Consider the following 23176-nt stretch of genomic DNA (forward strand, 5'->3'; position numbering starts at 1 on the left):
TTATTTATTTTTGTAGGAAATTAACAGTTAAAATATCAGTTTCACATTTCATCAATGGTCATCTTGAACAACATAAAATGCGTTGGTGTTACATAAGTGTTCTGATAGTTAAACCCGTATATCTAAAGACTAGTGTAAATTGAGCCCTTATTAGAGAAGTTAAAATGTAATTAAACTGATTAGGATTGTTAGAAATAGCATAAGGCAATCAAATATTGAATTCAAGGGGGACTGTCAACTGTGGACGCAGTTGGTAGCCTTGTTGTTGCTGCTTTAAATGGTTTTGAAAAGCATGAAAGCACACTCACCACCATGTGTGACCTTTCAAAGGCTTTCGACTGTGTTCCGCACGACATCCTTCTCACAAAACTTGAACAATACGGCATAAGAGGTGTTGAGCTAAACTTTTTTCGGACCTATTTGGCCAACTGCACACAGAAAGTCTTGTATAACAATAAGCTCTCTGAGGTGTCGGTAGTGAAGAGTGGCGTGCCCCAGGGATCGGTCCTTGGCCCATTTCTATTCTTAGTTGTAATTAATGACTTGCCTGTTAATGTAAATTGTAATTCTATAATTTTTGCTGATGATTCAACTTTTTTCTGCAGTAGACCTAATCACAGTTTAGATAATCTTAATGTTTATATGTCCAACTGTCTCATTGAATGTAACGATTGGTTCAAAAGTAGCGGTTTTCTATTGAATAATAGTAAGACTCAATCTATTTTATTTAGTTTAAGTAACCATGATTTAAACTTTCATCAACTCTGTGATAATGTTAAATTATTGGGTATATACCTGGATTCTAAATTAGGCTGGAGTGTGCACATTGACCATGTTTGTAGTAGGCTCTCAAGAGTTATTTACTTACTCCGCAAGCTTAAAAAAATAATCCCTAGACACTACCTACGGATGGCCTACTTTGCCTTCTTTAATAGTATTTTAAGCTACGGTATTTTGCTGTGGGGCTGTGGTCATGATGTTAGCAGAATCTTGCTCCTACAAAAGAAAGCTTTAAGAATCATTACTTTTTCTAAGTACAGAACCCATTGCAAACCCTTGTTTATTCAGGAAAAAATACTCACTGTTTTTAATTTATTTATTTATGTGTGTCTTGTTTATGTAAAAGTTAATATTAATGCTGTAGCCTTGAGATCACATTCACATAGTTATTTTACTAGACATAGGAATAATTTAGAGTTACCTTTAGTCAGGCTAACAAAGTCACAAGAATCTTTTTCTTATATAGGGTTAAAGATGTTTAATCGTTTGCCAGCTGAGGCACACTGTGTTGATCTTAAGTTATTTAAAAGTAAACTTTTTTGCTGGTTATTAAATCACCCTTTTTATAGTTTAAGTGAATTTTTCATGTCTGACATTGATATTAGTTTTTAGTTTCTGACTGATGTAGGCCTTAAATCTGTGTAACTTACTTTGTTGTTTAAATTATTTAAAGTAGCCTAGTTATTGAATGTTATAGGCCCTAATGCTAACCACTGGACATTTCATATTGACCTCAACTATACAAAATGTTTTTTTGTAATTTGTTGTAATAAATTCTTGATTCTTGAAAAACTCATTTATCCTAAATTTAAATATCACTTTCTAATTGCTTGTTTAACATACGTAGAGTGAATTTCCCGATTGTTTTATTTGTTTTAGTGTATCAAAACATAAAACAAACCTAAGTCCTAGTACTAAGTTTCAAGTTCCTAGGTTTCATATATTTTGATAAGTAGTATTAAACTGTTAAAAATGACGAGCTGCTGTACCAGTGTCCCATCGGTACACTGCATTTTTCAATGGAAAGTATCGGGGAATATCACTGCTCTAAGTAATTTTATATAGTAAGTAGTTCAAATCATTCGGTATACCTGAAAAAAATACTTTATAAAAGTTTTAAAATATTTTTTCAGCTGTTCCTATGAATTTCTCTAACATTAAAATTATTGAGATTTAATCGCAGCTGGTCCTTCTTTTGTTTTGATTTTAATCCCATGTTATTTAAATAGGCCAAAATCGTACTTTGAGGGCTTGCCAAGGGTTTATGGGTCAACTCACCAACTTGAGACCCTCAAAAGGCACATCTACACGTTAAGGGCCTAATTGCAACTGGAACCCCCTATTTTGACCCCAAGAAATTCAACTAAATTATTTTCAAACCCAAAAAAAGCACCCCAAAGGGTAGATATTGGGGGGTGGGGGTGGTTTTAAGGAAATTTTAAAATGTAAAGGGGGGTCGTGTTATACCTCATTTAAAAGGTTTTTTGAGTCCTGATTATTTTGGTGGAAAAAGTTTTAAATTATTTTCATCCCTATTTACAGGGGTATAAAAAATATACCTTTTATCTACTTTTCACTGCAAAGAGGTGGAATTTCGTGAGGGGTTCAAATTTTGATAACACTTTAATTGCTAAATGAGCTTTCAAAAATCTCTGGTTTCAACCCTTTTCCTAACTTTTTACTTATGTTACGCATTTTCTAACTTTTTGCAGTTTCAAAAGCTGTTATCTCAAAAATTTCAAATGGCAACATGTGTTTCATTACAAACCACATTGTAGTCCTTAAAATTAGCTACAATTGTTTTATTTAATGTTTTTTGGTATTATTATTGGTTAAAGAGCTGTAGTGAAATTAGTGTATTTTAATGTTTTATTAAATCATATTCAGTGTTTTCTTATGTAAATGTACACGCCTAGGTCTCAATTAAACTAATTATGTCTAAAAAAATCAAATACTACCCAGTTTGTTAAACTTGGAAGATGCTGATAATGCTGATTCAAACAAATTCTTCATTCAAAGCACTATTTTTTTTTTTTTTTTTTTAGGGTGAGGAGGGAAAATGCTTTTACGCACACAGGTAGCCAGCCTGTAGTGTGTGACTCCTGAGTTTATCACAGACTACTCACTAAAAAACCCCCTCTACTCTGTTGGACACAGACCTGGAATTGTTTGTCACATTACTTCAAGTCAGGCCAACAAGTGACCTAAGCCCACAGGGCTCGCACCGTTTCTGGCATTATTTATTTTTTTGGCCTACACCGCATCCCGGTCGAGGTCAAGCTTCTTGGCGCGGAGAACACCCTGGATGTAAAGTGACACACAGGTCCAATTGTCCTCACCCTCCATCATCATCGGTATGACCGTGTCCACCGACAGCAGTCCTACGAACTGTTGAGCCTCTAGGCGGGGCCTTTCCTAGGCAGATGCTACCCTTAGTGCTGCCTGACGCTGCACTCGGGCGAGCCGCATCCTATATATCTCCTTAATGAGAGCGTCTGCCCAGACTTCCGCACCGTACAGGAGCACGGACTGGACCGCAGACATCAACAGCCTTCTGCGGCTGGACCGCGGACCTCCGACATTGGCTATTAACCGACTAAGGGAAGAAAGCGTTTTAGCAGCCTTGTCCGCCGTACGGGTGATCTGGTCTCGCCAGCTGAGCTTGCTGTCCACCACGACCCCAAGGTACTTTGCGGCACGAGTGGTTTGGACTTCAACGTTCCCCACCATCAAAGGCACGATGGTGTCAATCCTCTTTTTAGTCAGAATCACAATCTCAGTTTTGCTCAGAGTGAGCGAGAGACCATGTTCTGCCATCCATGCGTTAATGGTTCGCATGACTCGATTTAGTTTCAGCTGGGCAAGCTCAATGCTACGTGCAGCTATTAAAGCCGCAACGTCATCTGCATACCCAACTAGGACAGTTTCCTCAGGCATCTCGGATCTCAAGAGGCTGTCGTAGGCGACGTTCCAGAGGTCCGGGCCCAGTATGGATCCTTGAGCAGCACCAGAAGTTACATCCATCGTCCTGGAGCCTTCTGTAGTGTCGTAAATGATGAGGCGGTACCGGAGTTAGTCCTCTATCATGCGCATGAGGTATGCCGGGACGTGGAAAGTGTTCTCCAGTGCGTCCAGCATATCGCACCACCTCGCGGAATTAAATGCGTTTCGCACATCAAGTGTTACAAGCAGCACCACCCGACGGGAATAGTTGTTAAAACTCCTCAGCTCTCATTACGGCTCGCTTTACCTCCTCACAAGCGTCAACCGATGACCGTCCCTACCTGAAGCCGTACTGACGAGGGGATAGATTTCCTGCAGCAACCACGGCTGAATTCAGTCGGGAACGGATCAACTTTTCCAAGACTTTCCCAGCAGTGTCCAACATACAGAGAGGTCTGTAAGAGGAGGGTAGGTCTGGGTTTCCTTTTCCCTTCCCCATGAGCACAAGCCTAGCTGTTTTCCAGCAGAAGGGAAACTTGCCCTCGGCCAGACAGGCATTGTACGTGCTCAAAAGGATTTGTGGATTTATTGAAAAGACTTTCTTCAGGGCCTCACCAGGTACCCCATCCGGTGCAGGAGCCTTGTTGTTCTTCAGGGATAGAACAGCCGCCTCCAACTCCTCGAGACTGAACAGCGGTACGTCGTCCACCCTTCCGAACTCCCGCAATGGGCGCAGTGTGTGAGTCGGGAAAAGGGACTTTACGATCCTCTCCATAGAGGCCACGTCCATAACGGAAGGTGGAGAGCGGGTGCCAAGCTTCTTGGTTACTATCTTGTAACCCAGGCCCCACGGATCGGAATCGACATCGTCCCTTAATTTCTCCCAGCAACTGCGTTTGCTCCGGTTAATGGCCCGGCGAAGAGACTTCCTAGCCACCTTGTAAGCGTCAGACTTAAGACATCTATCTTCAGGTTCTCTGGCCCTGGTAGCAAGACGTATGGCTCTCAATGCTGCCCGTCGCAGTTCTGTGATCTCGGTTGTCCACCAGTACACAGGTTGCTTATCGCACCGGGATCTCCTGCAAGGCATTGACTCTTCGCAGGCCGAGACTATCAGCCTCATCAATGATGTAACTGATGTCTCTGCGTGAGCCACGCCGGATGCAGCAGGTACCACTGGCTCTCCCCGTAGTATGACTTCAGTGAATTTGGCCACGTCCAGCTTTTTGGTGTTCCACCGAACGGGCACCTGCCGAGACACGGTAGCTTGTCTCTGATGACTATCCAGGACATCAAAAATGATGTACTGGTGGTCACTGGCCGTATAATCCTCTAGGACTCTCCAGGCTCGTATCCTCGGCAAGAGGGACTCAGATGCAAGCGTGATGTCTGGGATCGTTCCCCTCATTCCGGGACGCTGGAAAGTTGGCGTGTTGCCCTCGTTTATGACAACAAGTCCAGCCCTGGCAGCAAAGTCCAGGATGTACTTAGTGAGAGTCATTCCCCACTCGACAGCCCTAGCATTGAAATCCCCCGCCACGACAACAAGCCCGGCGGTATCGCGCACGCTCTCTTCCAGGTGGTCTATCTTTCCACGAAAGTCACGGATAGCCTCGTTGGGGGTGAGGTATACACTAAAGTAAGTGACATCCCCACACCAGACCCAAACGAATCCTCGGCCCTTCGCGTGACTCCTCACCTGCACTTTAACTGTATTACGAACCCAGAACGCAGCAGTACCAAGTGTGGGAAACCACAGAGATGGGTCCCTGTCCCGGTACTGGTACTGTTCGCTGACCAAGAGCGCGTCAACACCGTGTTCGAGGGCAAGCTGACTGAGAAGCGCGTCAGCCGTCCTGGATCGATCTACATTGCACTGGAGGATCCTTATCTTCGTGGTTGGGCTTTCGCTTGTTGTAGTGCGCCTTTAAATGCACTGCACTGCCCAAACCCAGCTATATGTTTAGCGTTTTTATCATTGAGGCCTTTATTCTTTCAGAGGAAACAGGTCTTGACTTTACAGTCCCTACGAGTGTGACCCACCTCCCCGCATCGAAGGCAGTTCTTGCCTCGGTCAGGCCCTTCGCAGTTTCGGGAGGAATGGCCGAAATCAAGGCATTTAAAACACCTCGTTACTTCCACCCTCCGTCTCAACCTGCAATTAACCCATCCAACCCTCAAATGCTGGAGTGCCAAAACCTTACTGGCGTTTGCGTCTGCCATTTCGGCGACCGCCATCCGCTGTTGACTCCGGTTTGGTTTCGTGAGCCACACCCTCAGACTAGCCGTTTGTCCGGCAAGCTCGGGGACAGCTTTTTTTAGGGCATTAATGACATCATCCTCCGTTGACACACAATCCATAGCCCTAACCTCGACGGACGTCTTGGGTTCAAGAGCACGAACGGTGCCCTGAGCTTCCACAGCTGCCTTTAGTTCGGCAGCAAAGGCGGCTTTATCTTTAGACTTACCCAGTTCGAGGAGGACGTCCCCGTCCCGGGTTTGTCTAATCGACCGTACAACCGTTTCGGTTTACTCTGGCTTAGCCTTGGCCTTGATAACACCCAAGACTTCGGCAAATGATCTTCCCTCCAAAGGCTTGACCAAAATTGCCTCAGTCCTGGGCTTTTTGGGCCGCGACTTTTTAGAAGCGAGTGCCAAGCCAGGCACAGCTTGGGCCACGCCGGTCGACTGCGCCCTCACTGCCACATATGTCTTGGAGCCGACTTCCGCGTGCCTCAATTTCCTCTTCTCCTTTTTCGTAAGGCGCTTTTCCCACACAGTCCCAGATGGTGTTTCTACGACTGACCCCTTTCGGGAGCTACCCTCAATGGGTGTCGCAGGTTGCTGTGGCTGTTGAGGTTTCGCTGGAGCGGCAACTACGTCAGAGAAGGACCTAGAAGTCTGGGTCGCCTTGACCTTAACTTTAGGCTTTGCTGTCTGAACAACCTCTTCTCTTTTTGGAGGGCTTTCTGATGTAGGCCTCCTGCGTTTCTTGGAAGGTCGCGCATTGTCGTCAGGTAGGGACACCACCTTCTCGGCGATCCTTTCCATGGCCGCCTTGCTCACCAGCCGGCAGGCGAAGACAAAACCAAGGTCGTCCTCGAGCTTAGCCATACCATTTTTAACCACTTGGTTAACTCCTCTCTGCGTCTTAAAGGTTTCAAGCATTGTCTTTATGGTCTGCTCCATGTTTCGAAGCCGGTTTTCAATGTCATTTTCTGCGTCAAGATATTGCTGACGCAGAAGTACCATTCCCGACACTTCCAAATCTAACGCTGCTGTTAGGGATTCCTCCGGCATCCCTTCACCAGACTTAGAGGGTGGTCCACCGTTTCCTTCTCCACTTGTCAAGGGAGATCCCAAAGTCAAGTCTTTTGTACACCTGAAAGTTGCAGGTGGTGGAGACGTCTTCACCCCTTTCAATGTTGGCGATCTCTGGACCTTGGAGCTTCGCCCAAAAGGGTCTCGCTCTACTTCCGACTTCTTTTCTTGCTCATCCGAGCTACTTATCAAAGATGTGTTCAGGGTATTTGTTTTAAAAGCCATCTTGTGTTTACCAGCGCATCGTACGGCAAGGGGCGGCCCGGAATAGTCAGGAACGGGTATACCCTCGGGGACAGCGCCCCTACCATGTTCCCCGAGGCCCAACCTCCGTTTTCCCAGCACCGGATACCTGACGTGCCGGGGGTCACCCGTCACAATGTAGAGCCCGACCTCTACATCCATGCCGCACTCCCTAACCAAGGACCGAAGTGACTGGCTTCTCACGACTCACTGAGAATACCCATCGGCAGTGCAGAGCACAACACCCCTGCAAACACAACAGGGGCACTCCCAGGGACTCCCAGTGAGAGCGTCGGTCACCCTTTTGGTCGCCTCTTACGACAAGCCCGGGAAGGCTGCGGTTCTATTCTAACCCCGAAACCGCAGGGGGGATTCAAAGCACTATTAGAAATTTGGAATTGTAAAATAACTAAGAATATTTGCAGTCCTGTTCTTTCCTTTATTAATCTTCCAAGTTTAACCCTCCGAGTGTTATGTGTCGAAAACATAACACACTTTGTGTAGTGTTTTGTGTTGATTTTTCTACTCACAAACACTGTTGTCGGCGAAGGCTCTATGACTGACAAAATCGGATTGAACTGGATTGAGTTAGGTATCGTTTTATTTGGCAGATTATAAGATTTCTCCCGAGGTCTGTCTCTATGCGCTTTTTTTTCTCGAGCCGATCATAATTGTAGCAGACAGCTGACGTGCGTATTTGTAAACAGCTTGGTTAACCTCGCACCGATGACTGATGTGTTTTATTACGTTTATCATTGTTTTAGTGTTAAAAATCTAAAGTAGTGATATACGTGGTGCATTATAAGAAGATTTAAGTGATTTTGAAGGGCTGGTTGATGATCCTGAAGAAGTAGGTAGTGATATTGATGTAAATTATCAGCCAGATTCCTAGCTATGGTTAGGCTATGCATTCTTAGCTAAACGCTATGTACTGAAATCTGTTTTTTGCCCATAACTTATTTATTTGCAAATCTACTTCCTTATATTATTATATATTTGTAATCCTCATAAAATTTATAACAAAGTGGCTATTTTCAAATATTTATAGGCCTATAATTTACACAATTTCATTGAGCGCAAACTTATTTTTTTTTCCCAAAATATTTTTTTTTTTTTACCTAACAACAAATGTTCCTTATGTTTTATGTATAATATTGAAGCCCATGATTTTCCAAACAAAATGGTATATAGAACAGTATAATTAACATTGTTTTTAAGCTTCTCAGATCCGTTTTAATAAAACCTTGCAAATGCGCAAAAAATAGGCAAACATTAAGGCCAAAACTATACTCAATTTCACGTTCACCGTGCAGTACAGGTCTTATGGAGATAGCCTTGCTACTACCATTACTGTAAAATTCATGTTTTCTGTCATGCGGGATGCGTCAACAGTCCTCGCGTCTCTCGTGAAGGCGCTCAAGTTCATTTTTCTAATTTCTGTGTGTTTTATGGGTTTTATCAAGATAGACTGGTAATTTGACTTGGACTAATAAAAATTATATGTTTTTCCATTAAATATTAAGGCTTGTTTAAGTTGAATGTTTAACCCCAGTCAGTATCTTACATTGGAATTAAGCTTTGAACTCTATAAAAAAGGAAAATTTGCCATGAATTAATTGGAACAAGTTGCCGATTAAATTAATAAGTTATTGGGTATAGCCTAATTATATTACTAAAATAATTAAAAAATAATTCAAAAAAATAATTTAATTACAACTACTTTCTTTTATTAATAAGCCTCTGTCAAAGAAATATGACTTAAAAATATAAATTCTGTGGTGGATAAATAAATCGTAGTTTATTCAATGTCTTGTGTTTTAAAAAAAATAAACAACTGGTGCAATGCATCAGTTAACAGACTACGTACATCCGTTGATGATTCCAGGGGCAATTACTTTTTATGACCAATAAAACGCTCGCCCTATACCAATAAAATAATACATCTGCTACATTGTGTATACTTAAAGCTGGATAAAATCAGTTTAGCGGAAGAAGTGTGTCGATTTGGACGTGTAGATTTCAGTGTCTTACATTTAGTGAAATATAGTTCGTTACTATCTCTGAATTGTGCAAACGTTTAAAATATTTGTTTTTGAATTCTTAGTGTAGTGTAGTAGAATTTTTTAAATTAGTGTTGCTGTATAGTTAAATCGACGTTTTCGCAATGGCGGGGAGATCTGCTGGAAAACCGATCAAAAGTGGTGACCATAAAACAGTTTTGAATGTTTTTAAATATTTCCAAAACACTTTCCCTGATCAAAATGTGTCGTTTTGGACAAAAAAAACTAGTGAAGCGACGTTAACCAGTTTGCGGTCGATATACAAATTCCGGAAAGAAGAAGCCGTTGGTAATATTGTTACGCCAAGAAAGAATCCACGCAAGATGGAATACAAAACCAGCAGAAAACGTAAGTACGATGGGTTTGTTATTGGATGTATTCGGAAGATAATCCATTCATTTTTTGCGACCAATACACCTCCCACACTTACTGCAGTTTTGGAAAAACTGAACGATGATCCAGATCTTCCTGAGTTCAAAAGAACTACGTTGTGGAGGCTGCTAAAAGAAAATGGCTTTTGTTACGAAAAGCGTAAAAGACAGTCTTTACTTTTAGAACGTGACGATTTGATTGTATGGCGTCATTCTTATTTACGATCAATGAGGCGGTTTAGGAAGGAAAAGAGAAATATTGTTTTTATGGACGAAACATGGGTAAATGTTGGTCAAGCTACATCTAAAATATGGAAAGATCAAACTATAAAAACACCGAAGGATGCGTTCTTAGCTGGGCTAACGACAGGGCTTAAAGACCCTACTCAACGAGGACCTCGTTTTGTCATTGTACACGCAGGAGGAGAAAATGGGTTTGTTGAAGGAGCGCAGCTAGTATTTTTAGCAAAAAAAGGAACAGCCGATTTCCACGCAGAAATGGATGCAGACACTTATGAAAAAAGGTTTGTGGAACAATTGGTTCCTAATGTCCCCCCTGGTACCGTCGTTGTTATAGATAACGCGTCTTACCACAGCCGTAAATTGGAAAAAGTACCCAACACGAAAACAAAAAAAGAAGACATTAAGAATTGGTTACTAGACAAAAACGTAACCTTCCCACAGGACAGCTTAAAGAAAGAACTGCTTGCTGAAGTGCAAAAAATTAAGCATTTGTTTGACCTTCATGCCATCGATGAGATAGCGAAAACTCATAATATCGAAATTGTAAGACTACCTCCTTATCATTGTGAGTTAAATCCTATAGAACTAGTCTGGAGCCAAGTAAAGAGACACGTTGCAGCCAACAACAAAGCGTACGATGTTAAGCTTATGGAGCCGTTAATTGACAACGCATTTAAGTCCGTCAAAAATGAGCAATGGAAGAACTATTGCAAACATGTAATAGACATTGAAAATGATATGTGGAAGATAGACAGTTTGCAAGATGACGTCGAGCCTCTAATTATTCATCTTTCTGGATCTTTGTCTACTGAAGGAGACGAAAGTTCGACGTCTATCGTCAGTGCAGAATCTGGAGTGGTTCCGTTGCAATGAGTCACAGTTGGCAATCAAGGTGAGTTAATTTGACCAAACATGAATAATAAATCTATTAATCAACATAAATATAAATATGGTATTGCGTGAAAATAATTAAAATACGTAGTAGTTTGATTTTTTTCATTGTAAAATGTTTTCTAAGATGTTTTGATTAGTGCATAAATTATTATAGGCTTTTTTGAAGTTAATGAGGTATTAAGTGATAAATTACTAAATCATCAATAAAACCTAGACGAAATTAAAAGGGTTTATGCAGTGGTATGGAGTAGTGCAGTAGCGGTTCACGGGTGTTGATGTTTTTAGGACGGCTAGTAGCGCGGAAACTCCCATTTGAAATACATGGCATACGGGCGCTCCGTACTGCACGGTGAACGTGGAATTGAGTATAGGAACACTCGGAGGGTTAACAATCTGGGTAGTATTTAATTTTTTTAGACATAATTAGTTATAATTGAGACCTAGACGTGTACATTTACAACAGAAAACACTTTGAATGATGCGGAAAATGATATTAAAGTGTCTTTCTTATGTTATGTGCTTTATCTGTACCATTAATATTAGTAAGTAAAGTGGTGTATGGATTTCAAAACCATTTTTTTACTACAGACCATTGTATTTAACCACAACTGGCTCTGTTGCTAGTAAATTGTATTTAGAAAGAAGATTACTTAACATCGTTGTTTTCTCCAAATTGCCGAGCCTGAGGCCGCATACCTAGTTTAATGCTTACCCAATTATATAAATATCTGGTTTTGAATGCATTTCTGAATTCAAATTCAACAACTCTTTCAGGTCTAAGTCTGCTGGAGGCATTTGTTCTGCCAGGTTCCATGTTATAATGTATAACCTGAAACACAATAACTATGTAAAAATATCAAATTAAATGTCTATTAACCTATTAGAACATTTTAATAGCCTATTATTATGCTTTCAGTGGATATTAATATGCATCTCTCGCAGTTCACCACGGGAAGGTTTGTGATTAATTATAGCCCCAAACATTGCAAAAACCTGCAGTTATAAAAGGTAAATTCAAAATAAAATCATCCCAAACTTCAAGCACCTAATTGTTAGTGGTTAAGTGGGGCACTGCTTTTTCCAATAATCCTATACTCTTTGGTATCGCCAGGGCCAGCCTGAGGGCTGTGCGACGTATGTAGCTGCTCACTCGAGCCTTTTGGAGGGGCATAAAATTGACCTTTCTTGGTAAAAATTTGGTTGAATGCAAATTCATGGAAAGCTATTTAAGTTCAGTGCAAATATTTGAGTATAAGTGAAATATTTGAACATATAACAGATAAGTGAAATATTAGAAATAGGAACATTATCCCAAAACTGTTACAGTTCAATTTCAAAGTCAAAACCAAAGATCTACACCCCCCCCCCCCCCCCCCATAGTGAGTTCTGACGTAAAACGTTCAAGGTCAGTACTCAGTAGAGCAGCCGTCTACGTCTGTGTGGCAGGACGCAAGGAGGGTTGTGGTTGCAAAATATTTCTGCCTCCCCTTCCACGGGTGTTTTTATATTTTTAGCCAGTATCCAATATTTTTATTTCGCCGTCGTTTTTATTTCACCCATGATATATGCAATTTATCGGTCGGGCGTACGGTGATTACAGCTCCAGCATTTGCTATTTATTCTGAGAGTACTTGCAATATATAAGTGTCATATAGTCATTCGCCTATTGGGTCTGATGATGATTGGAGTGTCCAATCGAAATCGATCACCACTTACCATCTTTTTTGTATATTTACCGTCTTGTGAGTAACAGTATAAGCGTAAATATATCTTTTAAGTGTTATAAGACGTTTCTCTTATTTACTTTCCGCAATATATAAGTGTAAAACAACGAGGACATAATATAAATAGAGAGGACACGCTGCTAAAGCGTTGTACACAGGAGTGTCGCCAGTCCAGAGCGCCCCGACCCAGCAAAGATGGCGGTCGAAAGCACTAGCGAGCGTCGAACTACGAGGTGGTGCATCCGACATTCCACTGTACTTTAGATGCACGTCGTATAAACACACATACAGACATGCAGTATTTGTTGTAAATCTTGTATTTTTTAACAATTATAACCGTAGTAAGGTGTAATCTGTAGAGTTGAATGGTGAAATTTAACATATTTTATATTGATTTCGTTTTATTTAGTTATTTAGCTTAGTTTCAACAGTGAATTATTTAGGTTAGGACAAAGTAATGCCGCAAACTTGTGCTGCCTACGGATGCAATAATAGAGGAAAAACTAACGATGTTACTTTTCACAGGTAAGCATTAATATTGGCAGGAATAATAGTTAATTATTTTTGATCCTATGTCTTATACCAGAGGAAACTGTAATCTTGATGGAAACTGGAATGAGAAAGTGAAAAATACTTCTAGTAGTTATTAATAAACACGAATAAGCTATCCTTTATACATATTACAACTCTATACGGGTCCGCGGAATTGGCTAACTCTGGAACTCGCTAACCCCATGTTAAATGCCCTATCTTCAAATTTGGTCGATGAGAGGAACTCGCTAACTTGTTCGGTTTCGGAATTGGCTAACTCCGGAACCCGCTAACCCGCTCTAGAGCCGGGTTAGCGAATTCCGTCCTCGTACGGAAGTCGCTAACTCGGTCCCTCGGCGGAACTCGCTAACTCCCAATCAGAAGCCTCGCGGGCCGTCCAATGGGAGCCAAGCACGAATATTTTTGGCCAGTGTTGCCGAAAGTGTAGTACCTATATCGTATCGGCACCATAATGTCGTATCCTACCATTAATTAGGAGTAAGAGCAACGTAGTCGATAAAATAAATATATTTAGAAGTATGTTTAGCCACAGAGAAGTTCTTATGATTATTAGGGTGGAAAATACATTATAGTCTTACCATAGACTAACCAACACAAGTAAACTTTACATCCCATTGTAAACTTTGAAGCTAGTTTTTCGTGTCTAGTTCATGTCCGGTGACACTGATCGCTAGTGTCGACAAAATTGTGTTTCTATTATTTTATAGTTAACTTCATGATTTGTTCCTTACTGTTTGGTTATATAACTAGGGGACGTGTTATTAGTTGTGATTAGAACGTTTTATTTGGTTAAACGAGGTTTTAAATTACTGAAAACAAGAAACAATTGTAAACAAAACACGACCTCTAAAGACAGTGCACCAGACAGAACTAACAATACAACTGTCTTCAGATCATCCATAAGGATGAGAAATGTACTAATATAAGGGAGTATGTTTTATATGTGGGTTTCTTACTTAAATAGTAGCTTATTGGTATGAAAAAGATAAAAATGCACATTTAATTTGGATCTATTGCATGTTATGAAATATCTATTTTCGTAGTCCGCCATTTGTTTCTTTTATTCGAATAAATACCATTTTGTGAACTTCTGCAAATAAAATTTTTGAGTTCGTATTTTATATACTGGGCTTGTTGTAACCTTAAATCATAAATATAATAAAATTTACACGTTAAACGTCATTACAGAATTACATTGTAGTGGTTATGTATTTTTAAATAGAGCTATTGAATTTAAATAAATATTTATCAATACATTATAAAGTGGTAGGCCTAATGTATTCATGGATTGCATTAAAAGTTAGACTATGCATAAATACAACTTGTAAATTTCTTTTATCGTAGGCTATTAGTGTAGAACCCGGGTCATCCTCTTAATTGTGTTGAATTAATATTAGTTTTACGTCTTTCAGTAGGCTTACTTTTTAAAAGTCTGGAGTTTTTTTCCAGGCTGGTTCTATCTTATCCAAAAACAAAGCTATTGTCTATTGTGTAGCTCAATACTAAGGAACGGTGAACCGAGCAATGGCTTGGCATAGTTTATATCGTTTGTGAAAGCAATATAAAGGAAACCCAACACTCAAATCAGGAAAATCCGTCAATTAGTTTATTAAAAATCGTGAATTAAAATAACCCTGTCACGTTTTATTATATGAATATTATATCTTCTCCTATTTTTTACTAGTGGTGCTTAGGTGTACAATCTAAAAACCGTTTTAAAACATGTAACATCATTGTTAAAAAATTCAACACATTTTAGAATTAGGCAACTATTTACTAGTAGGCCTACAATGCTTTGGTTCAAACTATTAGGCCTAGATAAAAACTTAGTCTATGTCATCATATTTGTACACGTAAGTTGGACGGTTCAACGACGAACATTTAATTTAAAATCTATGAATTAATTATGAAAGTTACGATGGTTGATGACTGTATTAATTAATGGTTTTGGTTTATTACGACATTACAATTAAATCTGTTTTCCGTTTTTAAGAACTTGCGTGTATTTTAGCTTAATTTCGTAGAGGTTTAATTATTTATTACCAATTAAACTAAATTTTGAATATTTTTCATATTCTATTATTTTCTTTTATACTGATGGCATTTATATTTAAGATCGAAATCATAAACATTTAACTGGCCATTGTACAGTATAATAAAAAAAACACTTTTTCATGATTTTTTAATTGTCTTTTAATTACTTTGGGCTAGTTATCTGTTAAAAGTGGAATTGATAACAAAAAACAATAACATTTACTGTATCTTTATAGACACTGACATTTTGAAATACGGCAGTGTACGATTATTTTGTCGTACAAGGTTGGCAACGCTCCGAGCAGTGGGCGCGGCCGGGTTAGCGACTTCCAGAGTTAGCGAATTCCGCCGCGAGACAAAATCGAGTTAGCGGGTTCCGGAGTTAGCCAATTCCTGACTGAGACGGTTAACCAGTTCCAGAATTAGCCAGTTCCACCACACGACCGAGTTAGCGAGTTCCTGAGTTAGCCAATTCCTACGTCTCCTCTATACTATATTTTGGTAAAATAGTAACACTGTTACTATTTACTTAAATCAAAACATCTACTAACTTACATTAACTGCTTACATTACTGCTTAATCTATTCAATCTATCTTAATCTATTCAGGATCTATTCAACGAATCATTTTACATAAAGAGCTAGAAGAAAGCGACACTGGCAATTGTTTAATTTTGGACAAAAGTAAGGTATTTTCAATAGTCCTTATAAGGTAGTTCAATAGTAAGGTAAGTCCAATAACGAAAATGATGAGATAAACCTTTCAACACAAGGCTATAGAACGACAGAACATTTATTCCATGATATGAATGAAAATACGGTAGACGACGTCCATGTACCGGACCTTCCTTCTTCAAATGGAACCAACATCGTTGCTGATATAATCCAATACATTGCAGGCTTTGTTGCACGATCTATCAGAAAACAAATAATCTGCAATGACTGTCGTGACCTTTTAGTCAAAACGTCTCCATCCTCTGTGGATACCTTGATTTCTGTTAAGAATAGAGGTGGGCTAATTGAACCGTCAGATGAAGTCATAAAAGTGTGCAGATTTTGTGAGTCAGTTTTTAGGAATAAAATAAATATAGACGGCAGGAATATTCCCAACGACATAAATATACTACAGAAAATGACCACTACTGTTATAGCACAGTTTATAGGGATCCCACTTTTTTCTGGAGACCATTGTTTTCAACAAGAAGCCGACCAAAATCACCACAATTTACTACTCACTCAAATGTATTTGCAAGAAATATTTTACTGCAAGATTACATCATTTTAGCAAGGAATTTAATGATCAGATCCACACAAGCAGAATCAGAAGCCATCTCAATAAAACAATCACCTTCCTTGGTCAGTGAAGATTAATAAAGAATTCTATCTGTGTATAATAAACTATTGCAAAACTACAACCAGAATATAATTATTAACAATTCCAATATAAGTTCCTTCCTTACTTCCTGGTTTAACTTGTTAGTTTATCTAAAATTATTTATAATATATGAATAAGCTTTTAGAAATTTATATGAAATGTATAACAGACAAATTACGCACTACTTTGAAATAGTTTCAAGCTTTAAGTATTTATTGGATGTTTATAACATCACATGAAATACTGTATGTTCATTACTAACAAAGTTTTGCTAATATTAAGTATAATAGCAGTGTTTACAATGTAGTAACAATCCTACTTTCAAGTTGCCATGTTAGAAATATCCAGTGATGCCCGATCGAGACCCACACGGGCCCCCCACACGGGCCCCGCGCGGCGGCAGAAATGAGTAAATATTTACCGTTATTCAACTCGCCCTAACTCCTAAACTAAGGCTCCCACAAAAAAATTTTTCAAGTGAAAAAAATTACCTCATTTAATGATCTTGACGTTCATAAAACTTAAAACTCACCTGATCAAAAAATAAAAAATTTCCTCACAGAGTAACTTTTTGATGTCAAAATCTATAATTTTAAAAACATTACATTAGTTATCGTTGATTAATTAAAAAATAAATACTTCAGATAAAATTTAAATAGTAGCCTACTGTTCATGGAAGAAGGACCTAAACTTCAACTGTGCAAAATTTGAAAATTGTATGTGAACTCTAAGGCATTTAAATCACGGTGTTGTATTCTGTGCATGTTCAATTAAAAGTTGTTCACTGCAGCGACCCAATTCGAGCCCCTTGACCAATTCAATATGGCGGAACTGGCGACACTAAGCAGTGTGGTATAGCCCCTCTATTTATATTATGTGCTCGTTGGTGTAAAACCATAGCCTTCTCTAGTAGAGTTGGCTATGGTAAAACTCATTGGTTAAATAATAGTGGTTTAAGGTACAAAAAAGACAACAAAGTATATAACCTATCAAGTCAATCAATAGACCTATAAAATCAAATTGAGAGACAAAGATTTAAGTTCTAAAAGAGGCTCAAAAAACAACAAAAACTGTGTTTTTAGACCTTAAATTCCCAAATTTTTCGGGGATGTAAAATTTTGTTTAAATGTTTATGATTTTAAATGTAGGCCTACTGTAACCCACTAGTCCGACACGACACCTTCCGATCCGACACGTTCCGACAACATTGCTCTCTGGGGCATTGTTGTCGGATGTCAGATTCGACATTTCTTCACTCTGTGTGCACCAGACCTAGATTCGGACTAGTGGGTTTGGTTCGGATAAGTGTGTTTTTATAAAGAAAAATTAACCACATTTATTTGGACACAATGTCAATAGTTTATTTTAACTTGACATGTCAGTTTTACAGAGTAAGTCTTCTGTACAGCTTGTGAGTAGTAAAAATAAAACTCTACAAGAATGGCACAAGTGTTTTGCTCATGAAAAAAGGGCTTATGTGTATAGGTTTCTTGGCGATCGGGGCATATCTGTGAAAAAGGATGACTTTTTCTATGAGGCATGTGTAAAAGGGAAACATCACAGAGAAACTTATCACACAAGATCATTGAAACCTGAAAGTCCAGGTGAAATTATAAGCGATGACTTATGTGGACCAATGGAAAATATTTCTCTTAAACTAAATTTTGACAAGTTTTCTTTTTGAAGGAGAAAAGTGAAGTTTGTGATTATCTACAAACATTTCTTAATGAGAGTTAGACAGCAGGTCATGTCGTTAAATCGTTCATGAGTTATGGCGGGACGGAATTCTGTAATGCCAAAGTGAAGAAATTACTTTCTGATTGTGGTATCACTATGAGAACTAGCATGCCTTACACGTCTGAACAAATGGGGTCCGTTGAACCATAAATGTGAACCTTAGTAGAAGCAGCATGTAGCATATTGTATGCTAGGAAAATACCCTTGAGTTTTTGGGCTGAGGCCATGAACACTGCCTGTCATGTTATCAACTGCACTGGACCGTCTGTTGATGGTAAAACTCCTTACGAATTGTGGTTTCAAAAGTTTCCTGCGCCCGTTGAACATTTTCGCCCATTTGGTGCTGAGTGTTATGTCCATGAAGAAAAACCAAAGAGGAAGAAATGGTCTGCTAAATCGGTTTCTGGTATATTAGTGGGATATTGTGACAAACAAGATGGCCATAAAGTCTATTTTGTGCCAAAGATTGTGGCAAGCAAAGACGTTATTTTCAAGCAAATTTCCAAGAAAATCATTAAAAATTATTTATTCTTGAATCATACGTCTCCTCGACGGAACGAAGGAAACAAAGACCATGAAAATGCTGCGGGTGAGTCTTCTCAATGGAATGAGGGAATTCAACACAATGAAGTTAAGTTGAAATGTGCATTCAATTTCCACAAAAAATCAGTGACAATGGAAATGTGGGAATTGAAAATGATGCAGTATGTGCTGAAAATGATGTAATGTCAGTTGAAAATTATGTGGTAAGAGTTATAAATGAAGACGACAGTCGACCTCAACGTCAGCGACATACACCATCATATCTTCAAGGCTATGTTTTACTTGACAAAGCAGTTAACAGTCCTGATTGGTGGCACTGGCAAGCTGCAATGATGAAATGGCATCAATAAATGAAAATGAAGTGTTTAAGTTAGTTCCACCTCCAAGGAATAAGAGAATTATAAGTTTAAAGTGGGTTCTAACACGAAAACAAAATCCAGAACGCTTCAAGGCAAGGTAGGTAGCAAAAGGATTTGCTCAAAAGTATGGAGAGGATTATGATGATATATTCAGTTCTGTAGCCCAAAGCGATACCATTCTATGTCTTTTGAATATATAGCTGTTCAAGAAGATCTTTACCTAAAACAGTTTGATGTGAAAACTGCATTTTTTATTCAAAGTTAGATGAGGATATTTATACTTGGCAACCTGAAGGTTATGATGACAAAAGTGGAAGAGTTTGGATTGGAACAAGACTTCAAGTTGAAAGTTACCGATCCTGAAACGTAGGCCTACCTTGGAATGGAGATTCATAGAGCAGAGGGCAGGATTTCTTTGAGACAGAAGTCTTACATCAAGAGTGTACTTGAAAGGTACAGGATGTCAGAATGCAATCCAGTTGGTACGCCTTTATGCACAAAGCGTGCAGATACAGTGGAGGAAGACAAAAACTTTGAGTAAAGGAGTTCCCTTCTGAGAAGCTGTGGGCAGTCTGATGTACATAACAAATACGAGGTCAAACATAAGTTGAGCAGTGAATATGGTAGCACAAAAGCTGAACAAACAAGCATGGAGTGATGTCAAGTGAATATTCCGGTATTTGAAGGGGACATTGAATTATTCACTGACTTATTCTAAAAGTGAACCAATTCTCCGTTGCAACAGTGATGCTGACTTTGGAAATGACAAGACAAGAAAGTCGCGCACAGGATATTTGTGTATGTTTGCTAATGAAATTGTAAGTTGGTCTTCAGTAAAGCAACATTGTGTTACATTGTTGACCACAGAAGCAGAGTCTGTTGCTGCGAGTAAAGCTTCTAAGCAAATTTTATGATTGAAAACTATGTTGGGCGAGATAGGCTATATGGTCAAGAAATCAAGGCTGTTCTTTTTTAAAAGACAACGCTGGAGCTGTTCGACTAGCTAGGAATGCTGCAGAATTTCATAAGCGGTCAAACTACATTCATTTGAGATACTATTAAGTACGTGAGCAATTCCTTGCAGGTAGGCCTACATTTGATGTAGGCTACGTCAAGTGTCTGGGAATGAACAACTAGCCGATTTCCTGATGAAAGGCCTACCAGTGTCCAGATTGAAAACCCTGTTGGAGCGTGTTAGTTTGAGGGCAAATTGAATGAAACTAACTTGCTCACTATCTGTTCACAGCCATATGGTTTATAATTAATTAAATCATGCTTCACCTTGATCCATTTTCTGTAAACACAGCTTATAGTAAAGTTTAACAACTATTAATCTATTATATTTCTGTTCTTTATTTAAAACTACATCCTAAGAACACTATGAATTGTGAAAAATAAAGCTCATGCTTAAAACCCAACCTAACCTAATATTTTACCCACTTTTCTGATGATACTTAGCACGTTTCATATTTATTGGATGGAAAAATAATTACAGTACATAATCGCATTCAACGTAAAATTCCACATAATTTGAATTATGAAAGAAGCTGGACTGCTGTAAACCCTAACGTATAGATAGTGAAAGTTGAGCTTTGTAAATTATTATTGTCTATCCTTAGTTTGTAAATACAATACTGTAGGCCTACATAGTTTTATAAGAATAAGGAAAACTTTATAATTTTTATACTGTACGTTTGTACCATGACTTAGCTAATGCAATTTGTAAGTAACTTATTGTCAATTTTACAAAAAAAAAAATTATTTGATTTGATAAATAGTTAGCTGACCTTAACTTAAACCGTAGGCCCTAACTTAAAAAAGTGTCTTGATCAAAAAGTTCCAAACGCAGTTTTTCTAATTTTCCGTGTTTAATTGAATTAACTTAGCCTATAGGCTACGGTACGTGAATAATGACAGTCATTTTTTTATTCAGGACATGAAAATTAAGCTTATTTAACAACTTAAAAGTGAAGAAAAAATATTATAGTGTGACGTCTGTGATCGATCCGAATTAAGTTCTAGGCTACCGAAATAAGTAAGGTAGCCTACTAAAATCTCCGTAGACCTTCCTAGAATACTTTGTTCAGTCACGGTCCTCTTCATATTAAATTATTTTAAGGGAGCGCCGATGGATATTTATAAATTACTTAGATAGGCCTAATTTCTTTTATTAATACAATAAGTTATTTTAATACTAAATAAGTTAATAAATAACAAAACCACATGTGTGTGTGGTGCACTATTAGACACCACGAGAGAATAGTGGTGTCATCGCGTCCCGGTTGAATCCAGTGGTGGGATCACCCCGAGTGAGGACGGGGAAGTGGAAATTCGACGAAGTAGTTGTACCGACACGTCCCAGTTAAACTATTAAGCAATAACTTAATGTTTGGCTCAGAATGTTTGTCAGTAGGATTTGAAAGATGAGTTGTAACTTAGGCCTAGCCTATGAAGCAGTAAATCAAAGATATTGTAGGCTACTTACTCAACTAAAACCATATGGCCGTCATTAACGACTAAGTTACGTCCTACAGTAAGTTAGGGCCTATTTGAGATTTTAAAATGACTTAAGAGATGAAGGTTTAAGATTATGATAAGAAACCCAATAGGCCTATAGGCTAAGTTTAACTATTCTTGGCTGCACTTAACGTCTTACACTCATTCGAATGAAAATATTGATCGATATATCGATTAATCGATTGTTTCATTCGATATATTGTTTGGTTAGTTAGGCAAGGTTAAACTAACCTAACAAACCAAACGATATATCGAATGAAACAATCGAATAATTGATATTTTTATTCGAATGAGTGTAGGACCTAAATTAAAATGTGCAGACCTATTCTTACCTAAGAGTATCCATTGTTGCAATCTAACTCCTTCTCTTTAAAAAAAAAAACTAAAATGAAGGATATTTAAGAACCTGATGTTTTATATGACTATATTCCAATTATGAGCAGAGGTAACACAAGCTGATATAGCGCAACGATGACAATCTATTATGTTCACACATTACCCCAGTAAAATAACAAGTCTTATTCAAATTATCCTGTTTGATGTACTTGACACTATATTGTACTAAGCAAAATGATTAGCCATGACCTAATAACTGGTTGTAAACGACCTTGTCCCTTGTATTTAATTACATTGGAGAATAAAATACAAGCAAGGAAGCAAGAATTATGTTAACTGTTACTATTCTGTCTGTTTCGCTTCTGCTGCTGCTAACTGAAACTGATAAGCATCTAGACGGCCAGTGCCAGTGCAACTCCTAGGATCGGTAGGATCGTGGATCAGATCGAAAAACCCCCCACCACCGACCATCGTGAAGTTAGCGGCTCTTTTCATCGGCGCTTTTTCGGTTTGTAATAGATGTGGGTTGGTACGCCTGCGGACGCCACAAACGTGTTTTGCAGGGATGTCGGAAAAACAAATCAATGACAATACGATGCGAAATGATGTTTTTATATTTATATAATGTCAATAATACATTGATAAAACGTGTAAACAAGTTAAAACTAATTAATTGACGTATTTTAAAAGGCATATTTGAGACGGTACTGTACATTATACGTATCTAAGGCTTAACATAACGCGAACAATTAAAACTCCGAACATAAAAAGTGCATAATCTTTTTCCCAAGCCCATCACATCAACTTTGAGCTATTCTAATGGTAATACACAATGTGTAGAATACTCAGTATAAATATGATTGAGGCAGTCCAGTGAATTACGAAGCTATAAGGCAAAATCTATATTGTTGATAGGAATTTGCGTCAGGAAAAGTGCACAATCTTTTTCCTAAGCCCATCACATCAATTTTGAGGTATTCTAATGATAATATACAATGTTTAGAATAATCAGTATGAGTATGATTGCGGCAGTCCAATAAATTACGAAGTTATATGGCAAAATGTATATGGTTGATAGGAACTCGCATCAGGAAAAGTGCACAATCTTTTTCCTGAGCCCATCACATCAACTTTGAGGTATTCTA

The 23176-nt window shown here is 38.6% G+C and overlaps 1 protein-coding gene across 4 annotated transcripts in view; it reads right to left on the reverse strand.

Annotated features, from left to right (window-relative positions):
* Positions 1-22411, reverse strand: part of LOC128982785 (inositol polyphosphate 5-phosphatase K-like) — an 88285-nt gene extending 65874 nt beyond the window's left edge. For all 4 annotated transcript variants that reach the window (XM_054401785.1, XM_054401784.1, XM_054401787.1 and 1 more), the window contains exons 1-2: positions 22028-22411; positions 11568-11684 (exon numbers count right to left, since the gene is read on the reverse strand). In XM_054401785.1, the coding sequence (XP_054257760.1) occupies positions 11568-11684; positions 22028-22041 (131 nt within the window). In that variant the 5' untranslated portion in view covers positions 22042-22411. The remainder of the gene's footprint in view (positions 1-11567; positions 11685-22027) is intronic.
* Positions 22412-23176: the final 765 nt, after the last annotated feature.

This window comes from Macrosteles quadrilineatus, unplaced genomic scaffold, assembly GCF_028750875.1.
Source record: "Macrosteles quadrilineatus isolate MER2022 unplaced genomic scaffold, UCM_ALF_1.0 Scaffold_1__1_contigs__length_201487025, whole genome shotgun sequence".
Classification (NCBI taxonomy): domain Eukaryota; kingdom Metazoa; phylum Arthropoda; class Insecta; order Hemiptera; family Cicadellidae; genus Macrosteles; species Macrosteles quadrilineatus.